The 26,960-nt window shown below is 41.3% G+C and overlaps 1 protein-coding gene across 1 annotated transcript in view; it reads right to left on the minus strand.

The window, feature by feature from the left end:
* armh3 (armadillo like helical domain containing 3) overlaps positions 1-26,960 on the minus strand; it is a 154,416-nt gene that overhangs the window by 92,419 nt on the left and 35,037 nt on the right. Inside the window, exons 10-15 of the mRNA XM_072557221.1 lie at positions 25,602-25,645; positions 22,366-22,426; positions 21,130-21,176; positions 9,017-9,092; positions 6,819-6,915; positions 2,140-2,241 (exon numbers count right to left, since the gene is read on the minus strand). Of these exons, the coding sequence (XP_072413322.1) occupies positions 2,140-2,241; positions 6,819-6,915; positions 9,017-9,092; positions 21,130-21,176; positions 22,366-22,426; positions 25,602-25,645 (427 nt within the window). The remainder of the gene's footprint in view (positions 1-2,139; positions 2,242-6,818; positions 6,916-9,016; positions 9,093-21,129; positions 21,177-22,365; positions 22,427-25,601; positions 25,646-26,960) is intronic.

A 26,960-nucleotide genomic window follows, 5' to 3' on the forward strand; every position in this document is an offset into this window, starting at 1 on the left:
TTTGGTATTTTGGGGCGTAATTGAAACTGATTGCCTGATTCTGAATTTGTTTTTGTTTCATGGCAACCCATCTGCTGCTGCTTGTTTCAACCAAGTGTTACATTGTTACCTTTTTCAGGACTCTCTGTGCTTTGTCAGTCCTTGTTAGCTTATCAACTCTCAAAGGTACAGTATACCTCTACACCTTCATAACACTATTAACACAAATGAGAGAAGACTTGCACTAAATCATCTCAAAATGCTTTACAGTCAATGAACTATTGATAGTCACCACTGTACTACAGAAATTGCAAAGTGACACCTATAGTGCGGGTTTATTTCCTGTACCAGCTGACATTACCATGAAGGTCCTATCTTCCCAACCATGCCCCTTGCCGAGGCTTGATAACACTCAGGTTAAACACTCCACCAATTATCTCTCTGTAATAGGAGAGAAGCCCTGTGGTGCTCTGGACAAGTTAGTCCCATGGTCAAGTTATGCCACAAGCTCCCACAAAAAGCAAGATGGACTGACCGGGTTTAAGGGATTAATTTGGACATTGGGTCTACACTCTAAGCTCATCAGTTAAAATTTACAAAACCTTTTTCCTTCACCTGAAGGGGCACACTGAGCCCCAGTTTGAAGTCCCTTAAATCTAAATGTTGGCACCTCTTACAGAGAAGCAATCCTGCAGCACTGCATTGGCAATGACTTACTTAAATGTTGCATGAAGCCATCATCTTCTGACTGAGAGAAAAACAATGCCACAACTAAGTCCAGCTGACACTTTAATAGGCAGTGATGGTTAGGGACTGTATGGCAGATATTGCCTGAGGAATAAGTAACCTAGTGCATAAATCAGTGTATTCAGCACAGGGGAAGTGTGCAGGTTAGAAATTAATTTTTTTTTAAAAATCAAAAATCTCTTTACACTTGCTTATGAGAGGTGCGACTGCCATTGTTTGAGATCAGTCACTGAAGTGGAGGATTTCAGAGTGGCATTTACAATACATGTCACTTGAGAGGACATGCAAAGAACTGGCTGCACTCCAGCAGTATGAAAGCACAAACCATAACAACAAAAGAGGACTGAGTCACCAGCACAGGATCGCTATTGTCCTTTACAGAATTTAGAATAATATGGCACTGCAACCGGCTCGCCCTTGCCCTTTCACAATACTGGATATGCATTGACAGCTCACTAGGAGATAATAACAAAAGCTCATTTATATTTGAGAACAAACTGGCAATGGCAAAGTGTTAAACCCACAGGCTTTATTCTAGAACAAGAGGACACTCAAACCGAGGCAATTGCAAGCATTAAGAGAGAATTAGATAAACACTTAGAGAAGAAAAATATCAAAAGATGTCAGGGAAAAGACTTAGTGGGGAGCTGACCTTGACAAAAGAACGGAATAGCCTCCCTCCTGTGTTGCGATTTCGATATGCATTCCAGGAATCAGCAATCCCAATATACCATACAAAGCCAAGAAAAGCAATATAACTGTTTAAAATGCAGCAAAACAATTGCTACAAAGCTGCACTGACTCAAAAAAAGGAGCAGGAATAAGGCCACATAGCCCATCAAACCTGCTTCACTATTCAATAAGATCTCATTTTCCATTTTCCATTTCCATTTTCCTACTGCACGCCAACTTTTTAAAAAATTCCCTTTGTGCACATCTAGTGCAGCGTAGATAATTCCAAGATTCATAAACTTTAAAGATATGAGTTAAGATGTCAGCTGGAATACTTTGTATAGTTCTGGACACAATACTAAGGAAAGTGTGAACAAGTAAAGAAAAGGTTTACAAGCATTGCTCCAAAAACTCGAGTTATGAAAACAGATGGGAGAAGTTGAAAATGCTTTCCTTGAGAAGGAGATGGTGTAAAGACCTGCCATTTTATTTTTCTGTATTTTTGATTGTGGACTGAAATGGGAAAAGGCATACAGTCTGCAATGCCTCTGTATTATCCATTCATGAGACCTGACCATTGTTGTTAAAGTCTCCATGTACTGTCCATCCTCAAGCATCCCCACAGTACATTCCCAGAGTTTGAATGGTGGAATACAATAACGGGTTTCCATTGTTCCTGACAGATAATAGTACTAAATATGATTCATATCCTTTCATTTAAATATAATTTGCTTTCCTTACCTTTTGTATCCTGCATGACAATGGAACAATACTTGAGGAAAGTGATGAGGAGGTTACTGGTTTGCAGGTTTGGATCCAGTGACAGTTCTGAAGAATTCATTACTACAATGGAAAGGGATAAGAGGAATTAAATGACATAATTCCTAATAAATGAGCTAAGACCAGAGACCCCAGTCCATACCAATTTAAATGATCACAGTCAAGATGGTATTTTATGCTACTACTGGACTTAGTTACACAAAAATATATGGAATAAGCATGCAAGTAGGCCATTCAAGCCAACCAGTCCATGCTGGCACTTACACTCCACTCAACTTCATCTAAGAGAAAGTGAGGACTGCAGATGCTGGAGATCAGGGTTGAGTGTGTGGTACTGGAAAAGCACAGCGGGTCAGGCCGCATCCAAGAAGGAGAATCAAGTTTTGAGCATAAGCTCTTCATCAAGAATGAGCCTAATCAACTTCATCTAATGGTATCAGCATAACTCTTCTGCTTCATACACTTCTCCTTAACTGCATCAACACTATTCACCTCAACCGCTTCCTGGAATGGTGAGTTCCACAATCTCACCACTCCTTGTAAGGAAGTTTCTTCTGGGTTCCCTGCTTGTGGAGGGAACAAGTCCCAGTTTTGATCTAGCTTTCTCTTGACAGGAACACACAGAGCAGACTCTTACCATTTTATTTTGGCTAAACACAGTCATATCAAGATTGTTCCTGTGATTCTCACCACTAGGCACAGCAAGTTTTCTTGCTGTATTTTACCAAATGGGTCAGTTTAATTGTCACTTGAGTCCTTGCAGCAAGAATCACACCCTACCCTGAAGCAACCCACCAATCAGTGCACTTAACAAGCACCACCATCCTGGACCTGCCCTGCATGGTACTTGATATTTTCCCTGGAAATAGCAAACAGGAGGAAATTGTCACCGTGTTTTGTGGGCATGATCCTGAAGCTCCTGCTGGATGGGGTGATGCAGAGGCAGGACTTCCTCCTACAAGACTGCAGTGGAGGCTGCTACACCAGGCCATGCCAGCCTGGTCCAATACTGACATATGCATCTCTGCCATCTGGAGAAACGCCCAGCACCGTATGGAGGAGATCACTATCCTTCGCCAACCCACAAGTATAAGTACCACCATAACGTCTCCAATACCTCACACTCTTTTTCTGCTACTGCACCCACTTTCCACAAAGGCTGATGCTCTACAAATAAAGTATGAAACATCTTCTCCACTCACCCTCACCTACCCCAAACTGCAAAACTACTCAAAGCATGCCCTCTGCTCAGTCTACTCACTCACTTTGCAAACCACTCCCCTGCACCAAATGTATTAGTGATAACACTCACTTTCATCTTCTATGTGGATTATGAAATGCAACCTAGAAGATAGATGATAGGTTTGGCAGACTCAGAATTGTAGCAGCAGCGGAAACCATTCAGTCCATCATGTCTGCACCAGCTCTCCAAGTGAACAACTCACCTCATGTCATTCCCTCTAACCCTGCACATTCTGTTTATCAGATAAAAGCCAACTTCCTGTTAACAATTATTATTTCTTTATTCATTCATGGAACTTTAGTGTTTGTGGATTGGCCAAGATTTATTGCTCATCCCTAAATGCCCTGGAGAAGATTTTGTTGAGCTGACTTTCTCACTAATTGCAGGCCTTAAAGTGTAGGCACAAAGCCATTAGGCAGGGAGGGAGTTGCAAGATTGCAGGACTCAGTGACAGTGAAAAAATAGTGTTTATAATTCCATGTCAGATATTATGCAGCTTAGAGGGGAACTTGCAAGTAGTGGCATTCCTATATATCCTCTGCTCTTGTCTTTCTAGGTCATGGTTGTGGATTTGAAAAGTGCTGTCAAAGGAGCCTTGACGAGTTGCTGCAATGCATCTTGCAGATGGTACACATTGTGCGGTAGTGGTGGATGGAATGTCAATCAAGTGGGATGCTCTGTTCTGGCTGGCATCAAGTTATGAGAGTGTTGTTGGAACTGCAGGCAAGTGGGGACACACTCTTGACATGTGCTTGCAGATAGTAACAGATTCTGAAGAGTCAGATAGTGAATTACATTTTGTGAAAGATAAATGTATGCCCTTACAACGGAAGAACAATGCAACAGAAACCCTAGTTTCTAACCTTCTCTTGTAGCCACAGTATTTATACGGCTAGCCCACTTCAGTTTCTGCTCAATAGTAATACCAGGATATTCATAAGGGGTGATTCAATAATCTTAATATCATGGAATGTCATTGGGCAATGATTGGATTCTCTCTTGTTGGAGATGGTCATTGCGTGGCATGAATGTGACTTATTTAAAACCAAATGGGCAGCACAGTGACTCAGTGGTTAGCAGTGTTACTTCACAGTGCTAGGGACCCAGGTCAATTCCAGCCTTGGGTGGATAATCAAACACACTGTTAGAAAAGCAGGTTTTAAGGAGCATCTTCAAGAGGGAGAGAGAGGTGGACACATTGAGGGAAGGAATTCCAGCGCGTTGGCTCCCAATGTAGAGATAGGAAGAGGCCAAAATGAGTGTGATGCCACAGAAGGCACAGCACAGTGACTCGGTGGTTCGCAGTGCTGCCACACAGTGCCAGGGACCCAGGTTCAATTCTAGATTTGGATGACTGTCTGTTTGGAGTTTGCATATTCTCCAATGTCTGCATGGATTTCCACTGAGGGCTCCGGTTTCCTCCCACAGTCCAAAGATGTGCAGGTTAAGGTGGAATGGCCATGCTAAATTGCCCCGTAGTGTTGAAGGATATATAGGCTAAGTGGGTTAAACTGTGGTAAAGGGGACAGGGTGGGGTGCTCTTTGGAGGATTGTTGCAGGTTCGATGGTCTAAATAGCGTCTATCTGTGATCCTATGAATATTGACCAATTCTTGCTATACGTGGACCAGATTGCTTCAGTATCTGAAGAACTAATGATTGGTGTTGAACCCCATACAATTATCATCTCCAGTTTGTAATGGAGGGATGAAGCAGCTGGGGATGGTTGGGATGAATACTCTATCCTGAGGAACTCCTGCAGTGATGTCTTATGGTTGAGGCAATTGACCTCCAACAATGACAACCATACACCTTTGTGCTGGGCATGTCTTCAACCAGGTTGGATTTGTCCTTTTTTTTGTATACAAGACATAGTTGGGCAATTTTCTACATTGCCAGTAGATGCCAACATTGTAACTGTACTGGATTAGTTTCACTGGAACCTCAATTAGTTCTGGAAGACAGGTCATCACTGCTATTGCTGGACTAGTGTCAGGGCTCATAGCCTTGGCAATATCAGTGCCTTTAACCATTTTTTGATATCAGACCAAGTGAATCAGCTGCCAATACTGGACTTGCTCTAGCCTGCTCATTCAGATGGATCATGGTTCAATGACACTTTCTGGAATGATTCCTAAAATTCTTAATATCATTGTGTTCAAAACTCTATTGACCTCAGTCATAAATAACTGGAGATTTACTAAACTAGCACTGCAGCATGAGGGCCATGACTGCATAAAAACTTGTATTACTTTCCTTTTATTACTGTGTTGGACATAACTGGACAGAGTTTGGATGAAAACTTGGCCTATCCTGTACAGTATTTCCTTTAATACTTCTAAATCTTTACACCACTGATAAGTGGTTTCAGGAGAAGTCATTATGTGTACCACGGCCTCTGTCCTGTTCAACTGTGTGGTGGAATCTGTACTCAATACAAGATGGCAGCTCCCAGTCTGTATCAGGAAATAAAGCTAGGGCCCAACATCTTATTAAAACAATTTGGGGCTGCTGTACCTTTTGCTCACGTGGATCACTGTCAATCCCAGGGTTTTAGTTAATTATATGGCATCTGGTTGGCCAGTGCTAATACTGATAATTTGAAATCTCAGAGTCATACAGCACAGAAACAGACTCTTCGGCTCAACCAGTTCCATGCCAAACACAATTCCCAAACTAAATTAGTCCCACCTGCCTGCTCCTGGCTCATATCCCTCCAAATCTTTCCTATTCATCCAAATGCCTTTCGGTACCCACATCCACCACTTCCCCAGGAAGTTCATTCCACACTGAACCAACCTCTGTGTAAAAAATTTGCCTCATGTTTTTCTTAAATCTCTCTTCTCTCACCTTAAAAATGTGCACCCTAATCTTGAAATTCCCCATCTTCAGGAAAAGACAACTACCATCAACTCTATCTATATCTCTCATTATTCTATTAGCTTCTATCAGGTCACCTCTCAGCCTCCTACGCTGCAGTGAAAAACATCCCAGCCAATCTAGCCTTTCTTTACAACTCAAATCTTCCATATCCAGCAACATCCTGGTAAATCTCTTCTGAACCCTCTCCAGCCTGATAATATCCTCCTTATACCTGGGCAACCAGAACTGGACACAGTGGGAGTTGAGCCCAGTCTTCTTCAGTATCCAGTCAACCCTCACTGTAAAGTGTGTTCAAGAATATTGTGCTCAGGATTGGATTAAACTTGCCCCATCAAATCCTTGCACTCACTAACTGACCCCAGCTCAATAGCACTGCTTGGGCTTACACCTAAAGAACACACACACACAATAAGGTGCGTTAGGTGTCCAGAGCTGGGGTTGGAGTCAACCACTTCAGGAAAGGAGGAGGAGTACAGTTGACTGAACAGGAGGCAAATGATTTCAGGAAGACTTACCATCTGATGTAGGAGATATGTTTCCCAAAGGCGTGGTTGGAGTTGTAGGCAGTGTTGGTGTTGTTGGAATACTAACCAATCCCATCTCTGGGTGGCTCTGAGATTAATGAAACATTGCAGTTAGAGTCTTTACAAACAAGAATCTATAAATTAACATTTTTTTTTTAAAATGGTCATTTTCAAATGGGTTGCTTTTGATTGTTGGTATTTATTCTAGCAGGTTTGCATGGAAGTTGAGGACATCTCTCTTTAGCTGTGGGTATAAACGTTTGATCCACCACTTTCAGCTTCTGTGGTTATGAATGGTGACAATATTAATATTCAAATTTTTTTCTTTCCCTGATGGGCAAATAAATATACAGGGAGTAAAAATGAAATTAGAAAATTATCTCAATGAATTTCTAAAATTTGATGTTCCCACTAGCATTAGTACTGGAGCTGGTGTTATTTTTCCCTTCACCATGAGGAAGTTCCAATGTCTTACTAGCAAGGGCAGACAGCTGGATGATTCAAATTGTGAGTTCACATGTGAAGAAATCACAGAGCTGCATCCCATAACTACCTGACTCAGTCAGAGACTTACACCCGCATCCCTTCACTGAGTAGGTGAAATCATGACACGGACCCATGTCATATCATCACGTGGAAGCAACTCTCTGTTGATAGCTACCTTGATGAGGTGGAGAGGTTTATGCTCTCCAATGATCCCATGAATTATTTTGCAGGAGGTAGCAAACAAGATGTGGTCCACAAGTCCTCCAGGGCATAAAGAGACTGTTCATCTCACCAACTGTGAAGGCAGAAAAAACCGCAGTAGCAAGATGACCCCAGTCACCATGGCTTGATATGCCATTGACATCTAACTGACAACACTTCAAGAATGGGTAACATCACTGCTTACACTAAGATCACAAGGTCAAACAAAGCAAAGTGTAGGCTCAGTCATAGTGCTCAACAGCACAGAAAAACACTCTGCAGCCCATCAAGTCTGCATTGGTCAAAGCAGCCACCTAACTATTGTACCAGGGTCCATCTGCGAAGTCCTGTGGTGCTAAAGAATGAGTGAACCTGAGAATTTCTAGTAAAGCAATTGCAGAGAGAAAAGAGAATCATACAGATTGTCTACTCCTGCATTGGACAGATCCAAGGCCCATTTCCATGTAGTCGAATTCCATAGTCGCCAACTTTCTTCTCAACACAACAAAACACAAGAGGAAGTGTTACGATAGGGTCAAACAGATAGGTTTTCAGGAATGCCTGAAAGGTGTTCCAAGAAGGACTGCCGATATTTGGAGCTTGACAGCTTAAGGACGGCAGTGAAGGATATGGGGCAAGAAGCCAGAATGGCAAGTGTATTAGGATCTCAGAGAGTTACTGGGATTTAGAGATAAAGAGGAGTGAGGCTACAAATACATGGGTAAGAATGTTTAAATGAAGGCATTGGCCAAACCTACAGCCAATAAGGTTAACAAGTACTGGGTGATGAAATGAACAGTGAGAGTTAAGAGACAGACAACAGAGTTTCACACGAGTTGAGGTTTATGAAATGTGGATGATGGGAGGCTCCGTGAGCCCAGGCTATCCTCTAATACCTCATCCAGGTTATTTGTTTACATACATGAGACCACTGAGTGAGTGCAGCAGGCTATTCAGCTGTGAAGGTGGGAATCGGGCAATTCTGATCTTTACTGACCATATAGATATAATATTCAATGCTTGACTGGGACTTTAAATCTGTGCACCTTCATCACTCCTATTGTGAAGGAACTGACTCAGACTGTAATGGTATTTTCACAGACGCCCAGTATTTCTTCCAGTGTCTATTCCTCTTCTGTGTCAAGCAGCTCTTTCACCAGATGATTTCACAATCTACTGAGGGCCTATAACAGTTTACAAAAGCTATTTTAAAATGTTAAGGCATCAAGGAGGAGGTGTGCGGTGTCTTTCAGATAGTGATCAAGCACAGGAGCCCTGGATGAATTCATTTACTATTTCTTAGCCATAGGCCAATGGGTCCTATCAAAGCATCACTGCTACCACCCTGACGAAAGCCTACTTTTTCAGCACAGGAATGGAGGCCAACAGGACATTTAAGTCAGTGCAGCTCCATACAGTAACATCAACTCCACTGGCAAAGCTGCCTCATTGTGCTTTAAAGAGGGTGTCAGGTGGGTATGGAGCAAGGTTAGCACACTCACCTGCGCTAATACTGTAATGAAGTTTCTGTTTAAGTGAACAGCTTCGTACAGTGCCAGCAGGATAGCTTCATTGGTCCTAGATCAGAAGAAACACACAATCAACAGTTAATCAAAGATTATTCAAGAGTTACTACTTCATTTACATAGAGCATTTGATGTAGTGATACATGTCAAAGGGGGAGGAGGAGGGGGAGAAGAGACACAGAGAGATAAAGAAACAAAAATAGAAGGGGTTTAGGGAGGGAATTCCAGAGCTTAGGGCCCAGGCAGCTGAAGACATGGCTCCAAATAGTGCAGCAATGATAATTGAGAGTTTCACAAGAATCCAGAATTGAGTTTTCCAAGGCTTCAAAGAGCCGCAGGAAGTTAGAAAAAAAACATGGGGCTATTCCTCACTCTTATATTTTATCAAAATCCTTTCCCCAAACCCGGCTTAAATAATATTCCATTTTGTAATTCTTTTACTATTTTCAATCCAAATATACTTTGGCTTCTCGATGTTAAATTTCATTGTTGATTCCTCTGCCCAAGTGGTTCTGGCCTCACGTTTTTTTTAGAACATCCTACTTTCCCATAGAACATAGCGCCAATTCAACATGACATTCTCAGTCAACAGACAAATCAACCAATCATGAAATGCATGAGATCCTGCTGCACCTTAAAATGGCAGCCACATTTGTTAACATGAAAATGTTAATTACTTCAGTCGTTTAAGATGAAGCAAAGTATTCCACTAATGCAATGTTTTTCTATTTTTAATTTGCAAGTTTAAGATATTTTATTTTCAATAACTTTAAGATCATCATTTATTAATATAGTGAATAGGACAAAGCCCCAGAGGGACAGTTGGCTTGTCACTACTCTCCAAAGCAATAAGCATCAATCACAATTTAGTTATCCTATTACTTTGAGGATTTATTAACTAATGTACAATATCTGCTTTTTCTCCTTCCAAAAGATTCTTAGCCTCAAGTCTCTTGTGAACGACCTTAGTAATTCCAATAATTCTTTCGAAATACTGCACAACTGCTTTACAGAGAGATTACAGAAGTGCCTGAGGACCCTGTGAACACAAATTCCAAAAGCACCATTCAGCTTACTCAGTCCTTCATCCATGCGCAATCACATTAATTGTGGTTCACTCCAAAGCCAAGATCTTGACTTTCCGACTGCTACAGCACCCAGATTATCTTCATTCCACTGTGGGTAACTGAGTATCCAAGTGTCAAGATGATAAACAATGAAATTTTCTCTTGAAATCCCTATGCCTCTCTTCCCGGTTTTAACATGCCCCTTAAAACTTACCTTTTGAATGAGCTTTCAAACATCTGTTCTAAATTCTCTGTGTTTCTGTGATAAATTTTGTTTTATAATGTTTGTGAAATACATGAAATTCCTCATTGCTTGGCACCCACAAGATACAAAGACTAAACTGTTGTGTGAATCATATAGACCTAAAATCATAGAATCCTACAGTGTAGAAGTAGGCCATTCAGTCCACATTGACTCTCTAAAGAACATCCCACCCAGACCCCCACCCCCCCCCCATTATCCTATAACCCTGCATTTCTCACAGCTAAGTTACCTAACCTGCATATCTTTAAATTGTGGGAGGAAACCCACGCAGCTACAAGGAGAACGTGCAACCTCCACTCACACAGTCGCCTGAAGCTGGAATTGTAGCCAGGTCCCTGGCCCTGTGAGGCAGCAGTGCTAACCACTGAACCTGTAATATCTCTACGGCCTTTTTGGGAGATGTTAATCTAATTCCTTTCAAATGCATCAGCTGGCCCAAAATCGACTATTTTCTCGTGATTCAATCAAGTTTGTATTACATCGTTACGATCAGTGACGGAAAGTGATCTCTTGACTTGGGCTAAGTGTAAAAACCATGTCTTTTTTATTATTGTACTTTTTAAAATTGTGGACTGAAATGAGTAGAACTGTTTGTAAAATCAAGGATTGCTGCATGCTTTGAGATCAAGTAATTTGATGCTCGTGAATATAGTATTGCTGTGGGTTACAGCACTGTTTGCAAATGAAATGGAGCTTTGACTGGCAACAAGAAGTTGATTGGTCCATGACTAGTGATCAGTCATCGATGACAAAGGCCTTTTGGCTTACCAAAAACGGTGTTCGGCTCTCAGTTAACTGTTCAGATTGCGGAAGAACAAGACAGAAAGAAACCACCAGGTTTCTACCAGCCAGAGGTCTGCTCTACCTTCTCAGTAGTAAGCCACTTTACACCTGAAGTAAACCAATTTATCTTATCTCCAGCTGCTATGGTAAACTATGACTCTTAAATAAGAAGCCAGAGAGATATTTTATAAGTGAACCAATCACTGTGTGCCTCTTGCAATCCAGTGGAAGCATCAAGACAAGGAAAGTCAAGAAGAAATCTTCTGATCAAGAAGAACCAACTTAATGGATTTTATGAACAAAGACTCAGTGATCATCCTTCCCATTTTTCCCTCTGTTTACATTTTTATCTCTGTCTTTTTCTGTCTAGCTTAGAGTATGAAAGAGGGAGTTTATAGGAGGATATAAGTTTTAATTTTTCGTGTTAAATGCCAACAGTTTATAACAATTTATCTGTAGCTTCAGTCCAATTACTTGTAACAAGTAGTAATTCTGGTAAAGCACAAAAACCTGACTGGTTCTTTGTGTCCACCTGGGTCTAGAAGACAAATATACCGGGGAACTTTGCATACTACTCAAGTCTTTAATTTTATTCATGACTCCAGATAATGGGGCTTGATTTGCAGTGCACTTCCACAGTGAGTCATGACACACCTGAGTGAATCACAAAAAACTAAGATATTCCAAATGCTAGCATTCTAAAATAGAAACAAAGTACTGGAGAAACACAGCAGGTCTGTCAGCAACTGTGCAGGTCACAGAATTAACATTTCAGGTCCAATGTAACTCTTCTTCAGAAAGGAGTTGGAAAATGGACTCTCACCATCTATTCTGCTTGCTGACCCCATCCCCCACCCCTTTTATTTCTTTCTCTCTCTACCCCTATCCCCATCCCCATCCCTCTGATCAAGGCCACACAAATTACCACTTTCTCGCTACTGTCACTTCTGAAACCAATCACATCAGACTTGAAATATAAATTTGGTTTCTCTCTCCACAGATCTGCCAGACCTGCTGCGTTTCTCCAGTATTTTTAGTTTCTATTCTTAGTGAACCTTGTATTTGTTTCTTCCAGTGTCCTTTGCCATTGGGAATGACAAGTCTGCTCATTTCACATTTAGCCTCTCTCTTTCACTGCCCTAGGTCTCCGATTAAGTGTGTGAGGGAACAAGGCGACACATGGAGTTTAATGTGGGGAAATGAGGGGTTATTCACTTTTGTGGTAGAAAAAGACAAGCAGTATTTTTATAAACAAGCACAAAACCTGTGAACATTAACATTTGAAAGGATTTCTATGCACTTACACATGAAACACAAAGTTAGCATGCAGGTACAGCAAGCAACCAGGAACACAAATTGCACAGTAGCCTCTACTGCAAGGGGATTGGAATGCAAGAATGACGAAATCTTCGGACATTGGTGTGGAGCTTCACTGAGACCAAGAATACTGGTGCAGTTTTGGTCTCTATTTTTAAGGAAGAATATATTTGCACTTGAAGTTGCACAGTGAAGGTTCATTAGACGAATTCCTGGAGTGACAGACTGAATACATTAGGCTAACAGTGATACAGAATGAGAAAGGATCTCATTGGAGCATATGAGATTCTGAAGTTTGATGTTAGAGACAGAGAGGGTTTTCCCCTAGCTGCAGAATCTAGAAAGTGGGCACAGTTTTAGGATAAGGAGTGTGTGTGTGAGAGAGTTTGATCAATGACTATGGCAAATGGACCATGATCAAACTGAGTAGTACATTAAGCAATAGGGGCTGTATCATCTGCTCCTATCTTTCATGTTACTTCTTTTATTCTTACATTTTCCATCAGACATTTTCTTCAAAACAAAATTGCCTCAACAGTTTCTGTTCATACTGTCACTTGCATGAGGCACTAAAGCTTATTCCACTTCTATAGTATCCCTATTTGAAGAGATCCAAGTGTTGTTCCAGCATTTTGGCCAATACTCTTTCTGCAATAGGACTAAAAAAAAATCAACTGGCTTATCTCATTACTGTATGTGGAATCTGGTTGTGTCAAAATTGGGCTGTCTGTAACTCACTGGATTAAACCCCAAAAATTGCCTGTCTGACATGACTTCATCTTAGACTGTGAAGGTGACAGGTTCAAGTTCTAATCTGGGGATTTGAGTGCATAACCTAGACAAATATTCCCAATGCAATGAAGAGAAACAGTGCTGCACAGCAGAATTATCAAAATTTGACAGTGAGCCACTTTAGAAAATAATATGGCAGGTAATCGTTGTCATTTTTGAGGAGCGATATATTTAGGACAGATATTAGGGGTAGTTTCTTTACTCAGTAGTAGGGGCGTCGAACTGCCTGCCTGCAACAGTAGTATACCTGCCGACATTAAGGGCATTTAAATGGACTTTGTACATATGTATGGATAATAATGGAATGGTGTAGGTTAGATGGGCATCAGATTAATTTCGCAAGTTGGCACAACACCGAGGGCCGAAGCGCTTGTACTGCACTGTAATGTTCTATGTAATGATTATGCTCATTAAAATCCTTTAACAGTACCTTCCAAATCTATGACCTCTACCACCTGGAAGGTCAAGGCCAGCAGATGCATGGAACAACTCCACCTGCAATTTCTCCTCCAAGTCTCACACCATACCGGCTTGGAAATATATCACTGTCTTTTCACCACCTACCCGACAGCACTGTGGCGTCCTTACACCATACAGACTTGAGAGGTTCAAGAATGCTACTCACCACCACAACTTTCTCAACAGCAATTAAGGAGTGGTAATAAAACCCACGTGAACAAATTTTTAAAAAAACAAAGCTGATCAGAGAAACATTTTTTAAAGAACTGACATAAAAGAGGAAAGAGAGGTAAAGACTCAGAATTCATTTCATTTTCTCAAAGTCATATTTGTTAAGCATACAACTCCAGCTTTGTCAGAGAAGTGATAGCCTGGCTGAACCTTGTAAAGTACCTCTGCATTCACTTTGATTTGCTGTCACTTATGTTGAGTCCTGTGTAACATGGTAACTGGGGCAGAAAAAATTGATGTGGATGAGCTTCTATTTATAAACCCATTTCAGTTTGTAATTATTGCCTGTGCTCTCATCAAATGCTGTGGAATCGAGTCCACTGGATAGACTCCCACTGGGTGCTCAGTTTCACTGTGATCCCAGTCCTGTTAGAGCAGTTGGATTCACAGGCCTGTAATTCAGAGGAATGCTTTCCATTATTCTGAAAATGAAAATGTTAACCATTCTACAGGCCCTCTGTTGCTAATCTGGTCTGCAACTAGCTGTGGAAGAATCAAGTCACAGCTCCTCACATCAACCTTTATGTTCTTAGTGTTGAGTAACTCAGGCATACCATTGTGCCACACTATTTCTGTCATTGTCAAAAACCTTAAAGATTTTTTTAAAATGTGCAGAACTTTCAAATGCATTTCACTTTCAGATCCAGATTGATAGAAAGCATGGACCAGGCTTCTGTACAAGAATGACCATTTATTACCAATAAATGGACTCTAGCTAACAATTATGAACAATCAGCACATAACTCTACAAGTTAAAACTCCATTCCCCTTGTAAAACTTCCCTGCCACACTCACAGACAGGAAATAAACAAGAGTGTTATGGACAAAAGTAAAACTCGGAAAGTATTTCCATGATACCAATTCACAGAATTTACTGAAATGATGGGTGTACTGATCCTAAGTTTCTCATTCTTCCTTCTCAGGATGTTTTAAATCGTTTGTTAAACACAATGACTGGTTCACAGTTAAAGAAAGTCCTCTGATTTATACTTAAAAGTCACAGCTTAGAGCAAGCCTGAAGGAGAATACACTGATTTCCTTCAAGCTTGGCTTCGCTTCAGCATAGACCTTCGGCCTCAAGATGTTTCCAGAAGAGTGTCCTAGCCTCGAGATGATTCCAGAATGGTGTCCTAGCCTCCAGATGAAGCCAGGGCAGTCTGGAGTCAAGGGAATAGAGGCTAGGTGTCAGCATGGATTGGGTTGAAGGACTGTTATCCTGAACTTTTTATTTCTTTATTTTCTAATTTTTTTCTCCTAAGAATCTGTACCTGGGTACCTTCGTATCTAAGATGGCACCATAAGTGGCAACTTGTAAACTTTTCATTTGAGTAAATGAGACAATAAAGCTAATTCCAATTCCAAACTGCTTCTTATTACAGAGAACGGAGAGCTGAGCTCCTGAACCTGTGGAGACCTGATGGCTTCTCCCTATCTTGTTCACAGCCGCATGCTGTCAGCTATCTGGAAACCAATTACATACTTCTTGTCACTAGCCTGCAGACCAATCAGCTACTTGTTGCCAGTTAAGTTTCCATCTTCACACAGCTCTTGGCTCCAGTTCGTCTGCAAACCATCCACTATTGCTTAAGCTTGTGACTGGGGTAAACAGCACCTTCAATGGGTGTCAGGTTAATTGCTTTAAAAAAGCATAACAATTCCTCAACAATCCTTGATTCTTAAAACAGCTTTTTGTCCCCCTATTTTAGCCGACAGTAAACACACAGTAAAATAAAAAGATTCAACGTTTACCATGTCAGGGGGAAATGAAGGGAACAGAAAGATGGGATCCGGGACTGCTGTCAGCTATATCATCAGGCTGAGAGCACAGAAGGGGCCATTTAGCACAACCAATCCAGTGCCAGCATTTATGTTGCAAACGAGTCTCCTCCAACACGACTTTATCACACTGAATCAACATGACAAGAGTTTTAAATCACATAACAAGAAGTTTCTTCAGCCCACAGTGTCCATGTCAGACATCAAATATACATCTATTCTAATTCCATTTTCCAGCCTTGGCATTTCAACAACTCATCAAAATAATTCTTAAACGTCTGGACGGTTCCGGCCTCTACCACCCTTCCAAGCAGTGAATTCCAGCTAATCACAACTCTGAGTGAGATAGGTTTTCCTCAAATTTCCTTAAACGCCTGCTCCTTATCTTAAAGCTGTATCCCTTGATTACTAGCCCCTCTACAAAGTCAAAAGGTTTTGCCGTATTTACCCTCTTTGTCCCTCCGAGCACTGTACACCTCATTAGACTCACAGCCCCTCAGTCACATCCTTCCAATAGTGCTGACCAGAACTGCATGTAGTACTTCAGTTGTAGCCTAACTAGCGTTAAATACATAATCTTCTTGCTTTTGTATTCGATGCCTTAACTATCTATCCTACTGCCTTCAAGGATTTATGATTATGCACACCAGTTCTTCTATAACACTATGGTTACGTTGTTGTGCAACTCTGCATCATAGAAGAATCACGCTTTAGAAACAGCACTTAATGTTGGTGATGTAATCGCATTACAGCAAATTTGCATTAATGAAATGGCGTTATGGCAGAACGACCTGTACTCCCTTACTTTGTTAGTTATCTTAAAATGCACCACCGTGCACTTTTCAGGATAAGATTCCATTTGTCACTGTTCAGTCTATCCATATCTTTCTGCAGTCTAACATTTTCCTTTTGGCTATTTATCAGACCATCAATTTTTCTATCATCTGCAAACCTAGTGTCATACCTCCTATATTCATATCTCCAACATTAATGTACAGATCAAATAACCAACTTTCCTATGATAAAATCAAGCAAAGAATCACTAGATTGTTCAGAGAATTGCCTTCCCCCATTTTACCATCTCCTTTCTTACTCACGCATACCCATTTGTTCATAATTTTCTTACACACCCAATGAAACAAATTCCTCGGTGTAGCCTTCCAAAGTGCAGCAGTTAAGGCAGAGAAGATGCCACAATCCACAGAGTCAGAGGCGAATGCTGTCCCTAGGCTAGAGCTGCTAATGGAATTAAAAAGGAATGGAGAGCATGGGAAAATGCCAGCAAAAGAGAAGCCAACAGAGACAAGAGCCAGATTCCTGCCTAACCCAAGACAACCTGAAACAGCTAATCACCAGAGACAGTTAATATATAGAATTAATCTGAAGCAACTTAAGAAATGCCCTATGAAAACTAGGATGGGGTTCAGCAATTTTCACTACCAAGACCCTGTTAATAAGGGAGCTCCCCCACTGCAACCTTTGTAAAGAAAGAGAGACTCACCATCAGAACCCCTATTAAAACTCAGGGAAACGTTAGTCTGGTCATTAAGACTGCAAGTAATGTCCAATTTTAAAGGATTATGATGCAGTACCAATCTTCTGCTATGCCTTTTTATTTAGTTTACAGTTGTTGATTAGATCATCAGGTCAGTGGCTCTAAATGGCTGTTTAGCTCAGCCTTGCGAAAGGGCTGCATTAGGACACATGCTCCATACTGATTCACCCTCGGCTTAATTGCTGTGTTAGAGCTAATATTAATTGCACTCCCCCACACTGCCAATTTCATGTCTCTGAGGCACTGACTCCCACACCAAACATCAAACTCTCACTCTTTTTACTTTCCCTAATTCCCTGAAATGGTCCATTCTCCTTAAGGTCAAGTTCTAAAATGGCAAGCAGCTCTCAAACACTTTACCACTTTTATATTTGAGACAAGATTGTGAAGTAACCTAATCAAGGTCATTTCTCTATAGACGAATTCACTCAGATAACCCAAATCCTAATCTCAACCTAATGCCCACTGTATAGAGGATTAGTATCAGGAAGTGAGCTCTTTATTCTCCTGCCAACCAGAGAAGCACAAAAACAATTTGCATTTTATAGTTAAGAATCACACAACATCAAGTTACAGTCCAACAGGTTTATTTGGAAGCACTAGTTTTCAAAGCACTGCTTCTTCCGGAGGAAGATTAGATTAGATCATCAGGTCAGTGGCTGCAAATGGCTGTTTAGCTCAGCCTTGCGAAAGGGCTGCATTAGGACACATACTGATTCACCCTTGGCTTAACTGCTGGGTCAGAGCTAATATTAATTGCACTCCCCCACGCTGCCAATCGCTTGTCTCTGAGGCACTGACTCCCCCAGTCCTGAGGAAGCAGCACCACTCTGAAAGATAGTGCTTCCAAATAAACTTGTTGGACTATAATCTGATGTTGGGAGATTTTTAACTTTGTCCACCTCAGTCCAGTGCCAGCACCTCCAAGTCGTTTCAATTGATACACAACCATCAGTAAGATAAATTACCCTAAAGACATAACACGTTCCCTTGGCAAGGTCATCCAACAAAAGTGGAGTTACATGAGGAGATATATTTTAAAAATTGGTCAAAAAGGTTTAAACAAGTGGAAAGAGAGGCAGAGAAATTGAGAGCAAATTCCAGTGTAGTAATGTGAGAAATTTCTAATTTTACTGCTAGCCTGGTTGTTATTAATTTTGGCAACATGAATTATGAATGTCAGTAGTCACTTTTTTGCTATGTTTGTTCCAATACTACACAGGGATGTGCATTAGCCAAATGGAACACTGGGATGCTTGAATAATTTCTTGACTTTTTGTTAAGATATGTCAATAGTCTTTCTTGCAAACAGTTTCTGGGAAGCACTCTGAACTGTACAGTCAGAACAGGGCTACCCTATGATGCAAGTTCAGTGATTCTGCACTCTCAAATGTAGTGATTGGAACAAAGTCAGCCAGGTGGGTCTCATGGAATAGTTCCCTGATTGGGCCTGTCAACCTGGTCCAATCAGGGAGGCCTGGCTGACAGATATAAACAGGTACGTTCATACCTGCACACACAAACAACATGGGTGCGGGGGGGAAAATAAGCACTACTGCAATTAGGTGGTAGTGTGGGGGTAAAAAAAAAAGAAATAAAGAAGACCAAAAAGAAATAAACAGGTGTGTCAGGGATTCGGTTCACTATTGGAGCTGCTGAGTCAGTGTCATGTACTGTGCACATGTAAATAAAGGGGAACTTGGTGACAGGACACTACACATTGGAAACCTGGTGCTATACCATCTGCTCCCTGGGTGCATGGGCTTTTTCTAAATTAATTCTTAATGTTTAGTCACTGCTGCAAAGACCAGCTATTATTTTCCTGAGAACACAGTGAGCCTACTTTGTCAATGGCTGAGGCCATTTGTTTTCTGATCCAACTGTGTATCTTGCTGGATCACTACAGACAATAATTAAGAGTTAACTACATTTGCGTCAAATCAGGAATAGAGAGAAGATTTCCTCCTTTGAAGGATGTCTGCCTTAATTCTTTCATGGACCTCATTGACAAGATTATAGTTAAATGTCCATCTCTAATCACTCTTGACACAATGACTGAGAGGTGACAAATCCCAGCTTGAAAACTTACAGTCCATCTGGAGTCCCATTCTCCATTCCCAACTCAACTATTATCCAATTCCTTTAGAAAAGAGTTGGCCATCTCGGCCTCAACTGTTGCTACTAAAGGTTGATTCAATACCTACTGCTCTGAAGGAATTACAGCTCTGTCTAATCTTCAACTTCAAGTAAGGATCCTTTAGTCTTTGCCTGGAGCCCAGTTAAAACATATGACTGTATCTGGAGACATTGCTTTCAATGTCTTAGGGCCATGTCACAGAGTTTGATGAGCTCTCCACTTTTCTCTCAATTACTGTGCCATCTCCAGTGTGTTCAAAGTGTGGTCCACACAATGAACCAGGATTTTGACTTTATTTCTGACTAGGTAGTTAGAAAAAAAAAGAAAGAAAAGAATCGACAGTTCCATGCTTTAATTAAACATCCATCTGCTGTATCGACAGTGGAGATGAACATAGTATGGTGATTTACAGTATGTCAGAATGCAAGGTATTAGGTTCAGAACAGTCAATAATACTGCAAAAATTCTATCTGCCTCTATTTTACACTACTTTTCTCAGTTCTCTGGTGATATTCAATTCTCAGTCAGCCATGGCTCTACGAATAGCACGCTCACATCTGGAGTTAGAATGTTATGGGGCAGGACTGGCTCCAGAGCTCTAATCCCAGGCCAGCATTCCCAGTGAACTGCAGTGTCAAACGTTTGGAGGATTTAAATAGACTGCATACTCAGATGACCGAAGTGGTCAAATGGCCACCACTTCAAAGCCATCTCCCAAGTGTCCTGCTAATGCTTATCCATCAAACAATATCATATAAACAAAATACCTGGTTATCACCACTGCAGAGTTTGGGATCTTGCTGTCTGCAAATCATGTCACTATCAACACTGTCCCTGCCACATACATGGTGGAGCCCTACTGTTGTTGACCATCAAGGTGGAGTAAAGGTGGAAAATATGATGATGCTGAGGAAAGACCCAATCAGAACAGGTGGCAATACTCCATAACTTTGAAACTTTGGCAGTAAGACTCCTGCCTAAAAGCTCAGCCAAGTACAGAATGAAAAGTGGGGCAGAGGAAGACACAAGAAGGCATGGAAGAAAGTGGATATATGAGAGCTGGATAGAACAGAATCCACTGAAAATAGCCACCTCACCAACACTGCACCTGACCGTTGCAAAGAAGCAAATCTTCCCTCCAGTCTCCTCCAAAACGATAAAGTGATTTTTAAAAAAAAAAAAGATCCAACAATGTCTTTTACAACCTTGGAATGACCCAAAGAGCTATATAGCTGTTCAGAGTGATTTTGAAGCAGTGTTAGGAAGCCAATTTGTGCACAGCAAGCTCTTACAAACACATGGAGTTAAATGATCAAATCAACCATATTCAAGTGCTGTTTGTTGGATAAAGATTCCCTTGCTCTTTATTAGTGATTTTGATTTTCACCTGAGAGCACAAATGGGTCTTCATTTTAAATACTGTATTCAAAAGACATCACTCCCAACAACACAGTGGTGCATCCGAGTGGGTCAGCCTGGATTTTGTGCTTAATCCTCCAGAGTGATGCTAGAACTCACAACATTCTGACTCAAATATGACAGTGTGATCAACAGAGCTGTTACTGACAGCTTTAATTGTTGCCAAACCATTTCGGCAATTGGTGATTTGGCATGAATGTCGATGCAAGGACAGAATGTTCGAGAAAAATGGAAAGAGAGAGAGAGAGAGAGAAGGAGACAGTGAATATTTTGCAGAATGGTACTTACTGTACTGAAATCTTCTCATCAGCATCTGCTATGAACATGTTGCCCACCTGTACAGAGAGAGGGAACAGCAGTTAGTATTTAGCCTGAAGGTGTGAAGGAACAAGGAGAAGCAGCTGGAAACAAGCATGATGGGAAAAAGGCTGATGTAAAGGAGCTCCAATGTGCGAGTAAGGCAATAGTGATTTATGATGCGAACCCAAACACCTAAGGGTGAACATTGAAAAAGCAAGGGTGAAGGATTACAGAATAAAAGCTAAACTGCTGGAACAGTGATGACCAGCAAAACAAATGAAGAAGAAACAAAGTAGGTAAGTAATGCAATGAGAGTGACTGAAAATTTGGGACAACTTGTAGATATTAAGGATTGATGTAAAACATTTTGAGACACTTCACAGGGATGACTAAACCAAAATTCACAAAGTCAAAGGCTGCAGCTTGGTCAAAGATGGAAAAAGATATTATAATGAGATAAAACAGCAAGAGAGGTAGAAAGCAAAACTGTAGGAGGAATGAAAGGTAAAGACAAGGCAGAGAGTAAAGATCGTGTGTGGGGCTGATCATACAAAATTATATATAGGAGTAGAAACAGGTCAATTGCCCTCTTGGCCGTTTCCACTATTCAATAAAAGCATTGTTAACATGGTTTGTTTCAAATTCCACACGCCCATCAACCCTCAATAACATCTGATTCCCTTGCTGAACAAGAATCTATCTAACCCCAGTTTAAAATATAATAAATAGCCTAGCCTTCACCACTTTCCGAGACAGAGTTCCAAGGTCCTATAAGCTTCATAAAAACATTATCACTGTCCTAAAGAACCACACCTAATTTAAAACAGTGCCACCTCTTTGGAAGAGCCCTTTAATTAGTTCCATCTGTGCACCTCCAAAATAACCCTGTAATTACGCTTTTCAATCAATTATCCAATTTCCCTTTGAAACTTATGACTGAATCTGCTTCCAGTGCCCTTTCAGACACCACGTTCAGAAATCAGAACAACTCTTTGTCAAAACATTCTCAACTTGCATCTGTTTTTTTTTGGTCAGTGATTTTAACTGCATCATCTCCCTACAGAGTATCCTATCAGGAGACACAGTTTCCCTTCTGTTTTATTTATTATGAACTGGCTTTAATTTTAGCCAGAATTAAAAAGGTTTACAGGTGTCTTTCTACATGCTCACCTCATGTGAGCATGGTTTCCAAACTCATGAGAAAATGTTTCCTGTGGTACATACCATGTTGGTTATAGCAGATAAGAATCCTCCCTGGTTTTCTTCTTCTTTGTCTTTGTATTGTCTGCGGGGAAAGTAAAAACAAAAGTAACTTTTCGGTTGTATATGTGCAGACTGACAAATGAGTTTTAATGACAATTATTTCATTGAATAACATGACTTAACTTTCTTTCATATTAATTTGTTATGACTGGACAAAATTCTGTTCAGGTGGAAAAGTTGCAGACTTGATCCCTTGGGTCAGGGATGTCAGAGCTACAAAACATGGTCCACAGTTAAGCAGCAGCACATCGGCTCATGCTCCCGATACCAAAAGTCACTCCAATGAGATCCCACTTGACCAAACACATTATAGTTAATGGGCTAGAATATAGCCAATTTTATCCATGACCCTCTTGTGATCAGTACTACAATACAGGTGCACATGTAAAGACTCGAGAGCTGGGAACAGAGCCAGGGCATTTCTTTCTTCGTTGTTGGAACTTGGGTGTCACTGGCCAACATTTATTGCTGATGCTTCACTGCATTTGAAAAAGAGAGTGGGGTGCTGAAGGGGTGTGTGGGTGCAAAAGTACAGGGATAGGAAGCAGGAAAAATTGAGTCATAAAATGAACAAGAATATTATACTTTTGGCATTGTGAAAGAGCAAGATGGCAACCTCCTATCATCCACCTGTCCAAGAAGCCAACGTGGGAAAGCTACAGATTACCCTGTGAGGAGAACTTGAGGCGTCAAAGACAGAGTCTAAACAAGGCGATAGTCTCCAGTTCCCATCTGGCTCAGTATACTAGTCTGCAGTGTTATTGGCTAATCCAGTATGCACAGTACACCAAGACAGTCAATTTCTGAATTGCACCACTGTCCAATAAAACTGACAATGACATATGGCTTTTAATCCAATAAAAATCATCCAAGGTACCTCACAGAAGCATAATAAACAAAATTTGACATCAAGCCATTTAGGCAATGAGACTGGCCAGAAATTCCAAAGGCCAGATAGTTTTTGGAGGATCATAGACCAGAACTGTGGATCAGGACAGCATGGATATCCTGACACAGCTGATTCCAAGGTAACTGCCCATGAAATTGAAAATTCATTTAGCAGTTATCCTATGTGCAGATCTCTCCAATAAAGTACCTCATAGTGAGGGTTTTAACTCAGGGTCTAAACCTTGGAGAAGTTAAGAGTATTAAAAACCAATCCGAACTCCTAGGTAAATATTAAACTGAATACTACCTGACATTGTTAGACCCCCTTGACAGCCTATTACCTCAGCCACCTGATGTTCTAAGCCCCTGAGCACACCATCCACCTGGCATCCTACTATCCCTTCACCCCTCAGCCACCCTATTCCCACACCTACTCACAGTAGCTGTTAAATATTTAAGCCATAGAATATGACACTCAGTGCTGGCAGAGAGAGGGAATGACTTTGATGATTTTCTCTGCTGCTGCCTCTGGTGTTTCTAGACTGGTCACTCCTCTTTTGTAATAGGGCACTCCTGCCTAGGAACTTCCAGAGCAGACGTCATCCAAATGTAAACATGTAATTTGTAAGGATCATCTGTTTTGTCCATCAGGGCCTCTGATCCTGATCAAAATTTCTCAATCAAGTGACCAAAAGCTTGATCAAACTGGTAAGTTTTAAGGAGCACCATAAAAGAGGCAAGTGAGATGTCAGATACAGGTACAGGGAGACAATTCCAGAGCGTAAGGCCAGGAAATTAACAGCACAGTAAGCGACAGTGGAGCGATTAATAGCAGGGATGCCCAAGAAGTCTGAATCAGAGGAACGCAGAGGTCACAAAGTTGTGAGCTCGAAGGAGATCAATGAGATAGGGAGGTGAAAGACCATGCAGACAACTTAAAACAAGATTGATAATTTTTAAATCAAGACTTGGTTTCATTGGGCATCAATGTAATTCAACAAGGACAAGGCTTATGGGGAATAGGACTAAAAGATAGTTAACACTGAGTTCTGGATGACCATAATTTTACAGTGAGTAAAAAATGGGAGATAAGACATAACAAAGACATGAATGAAATTTTCTGCAGCTGATAACCTGGGACAAGAGTGAGGTTGGGCAATGTTAGAAAGGTGGAAATAATTGTCTAGCGATGGCACAAACAAGGTTGAAAGCTCATCTCAGTGTCAAATGTGACACACAATCGCCCTGTTGCCAGGGGGAGGGGTGGAGTTGGTGCTATTATATGAGGCATATTGTCACGCTGTTAACACAGCTCTAACTGCCTCAGGCAATTTCTTTGTTTGGAAAGTGCAGTCATTTGGCAGTCCAAAACAGCACTGAAAGGGATGGCCTGTAAATCTGTTCTGTTGGTAGAGTCTGTTGGGAGGAATGTTGGCTGAGACACAAACATTTTACTACTCTTCTTCTTTACTGTCACAACATGCTCTTTAACACTGACCTCAACACTTAGCTTTTGTTTAACATTCAGCCAATAGGAGGGAACAGAGGATGGACTTCATGCTAGGGATTCCCGCCTCAGACGACTAACTGTGTGGAGTTTGCACATTCTCCCCGTGTCTGCGTGGGTTTCCTCCGGGTGCTCCAGTTTCCTCCCACAGTCCAAAGATGTGCAGGTCAGGTGAATTGGCCATGCTAAATTGCCCGTAGTGTTAGGTAAGGGGTAGTTGTCGGGGTATGGGTGGGTTGCGCTTTGGCGGGGCGGTGTGGACTTGTTCGGCCGAAGGGCCTGTTTCCACACTGTGAGTAATCTAATCTAATCTAATCTAATCATTAGTGTCTGCACCGTTGAGAAGAAACAGAAATACTACTAGTGAGACAAGCGTTACCAGCCACTCTGTGTTTCACATCCTTATTGCCTGCTCCGTAAAATGAACCCCCACTGCCCACTTTATGTCCCAAGTTCTCATTGCCCACTCTTACTGCCTGCTCTGTTCCCTGGTATCCCTCTGATGGATGTGTGCCCTGCATCCTTACATGCCACCCTATGCCCTCCCCATGCCTCACAGAGTGAACAAGTTGGGTAAACTTACAAAAGACTTAAACCTACATTCTTCTGATTCAATTTGAATCACAGCAAAATTTGTTGAAATACTCATTCTCTGGCGTCCATTTACACTTATTTATCCAGGTGACGTATCAACATTTTAAAACATTGTCCCCGGGTGCAAACCAGCTAGGAACCACAAATTGTAGACCTCTATGACAGCAGCTAACACACACTTCCTTGAACTGTATAAATTAATACAAACCTGTTATACTCAGACAGAGCTTGTGAAATGACCAGACCCATACCCTGTAACAGAAAGGCAAGGCTGGGTCATACATTGAATGAAAAATTATTTCTCACATTTCTAATTTCTACCTGTGCTACTTAACTTACACGATAACACAACACATACTACATCAGATGTTAGTGTGGACACACAAACCACACAGTACACAGAGGAGTCAACCGCTCCAACTGGAACTGGCAAATAGAACAGAACAAAGAAAATTTACAGCCCAGGAACAGGCCCTTCAGCCCTCTAAGCCTGAGCAGATCCAAATCCTCCAAATCCACTGTCTAAACCTGTCGCCCAATTCCTAAGCATCTCTATCCCTCTGCTCCCCACTTATTCATGCATCTGTCCAGGCGCATCTTAAATGAATCTACCGTGCCTGCCTCTACTACCTTTGCTGGCAACGCGTTCCAGGCACCTACCACCCTCTGTGTAAAGTACTTGCCACGTGTATCCCCATTAAACTTTTCACTTCTCACCTTGAAAGCGTGACCTCTCGTTATTGAATCCTTCACCCTGGGAAAAAGCTTATCTCTACCCACCCTGTCTATACTGTTCATGATTTTGTACACCTCAATCAGGTCCCCCCTCAATCTCCTTTTTTTCTAATGAAAACAATCCTAACCTACTAAACCTCTCTTCATAGCTAGCACCTTCCATACCAGGCAACATCCTCGTAAACCTTCTCTGCACCATCTCCAAAGCATCCACATCCTTTTGGTAATGTGGCGATCAGAACTGAACACAGTATTGTAAATGCAGCCAAACCAATTTCTTGTACAAGTTATTTAACATAACCTGCCAGCTTTTATACTCAATACCCTGTCTGATGAAGGCAAGCATACCATATGCCTTCTTGACCATTCTATCCACCTGTGCAGCAACCTTCAGGGTACAATGGACCTGAATTCCCAGATCTCTCTGTTCATCAACTTTTCCCAAAGCTTTTCTGTTTACTGTATAATTCACTGTAGAATCAGACTTCCCAAAATGCATCATCTCACATTTGCCTGGATTGAACTCCACCTGCCACTTCTCTGTCTAATTCTCCAATCAATCTATATTCTCCTGTATTCTTTGACAGTCCCCTATGCTTTCTGCTACTCCACCAATCTTTGTGTCATCTGTAAACCTGCTGATCAAATCAACAGTATCCTCTTCCAGATTATTTATGTATAGCACAAACAACAGTGGCCCCAATACTGATTCTTGTGTAACACCAATGGTCACCTTTTTCCATTTCGAGAAACTCCCTTCAACTACTACTCTGTCTCCTGTTGCTCAACCAGTTCTTTATCCACCTAGCTAGAACACCCTGCACACCATGTG

Source organism: Chiloscyllium punctatum, chromosome 38 (genome assembly GCF_047496795.1).
Source record: "Chiloscyllium punctatum isolate Juve2018m chromosome 38, sChiPun1.3, whole genome shotgun sequence".
NCBI classification, from domain to species: Eukaryota; Metazoa; Chordata; class Chondrichthyes; order Orectolobiformes; family Hemiscylliidae; genus Chiloscyllium; species Chiloscyllium punctatum.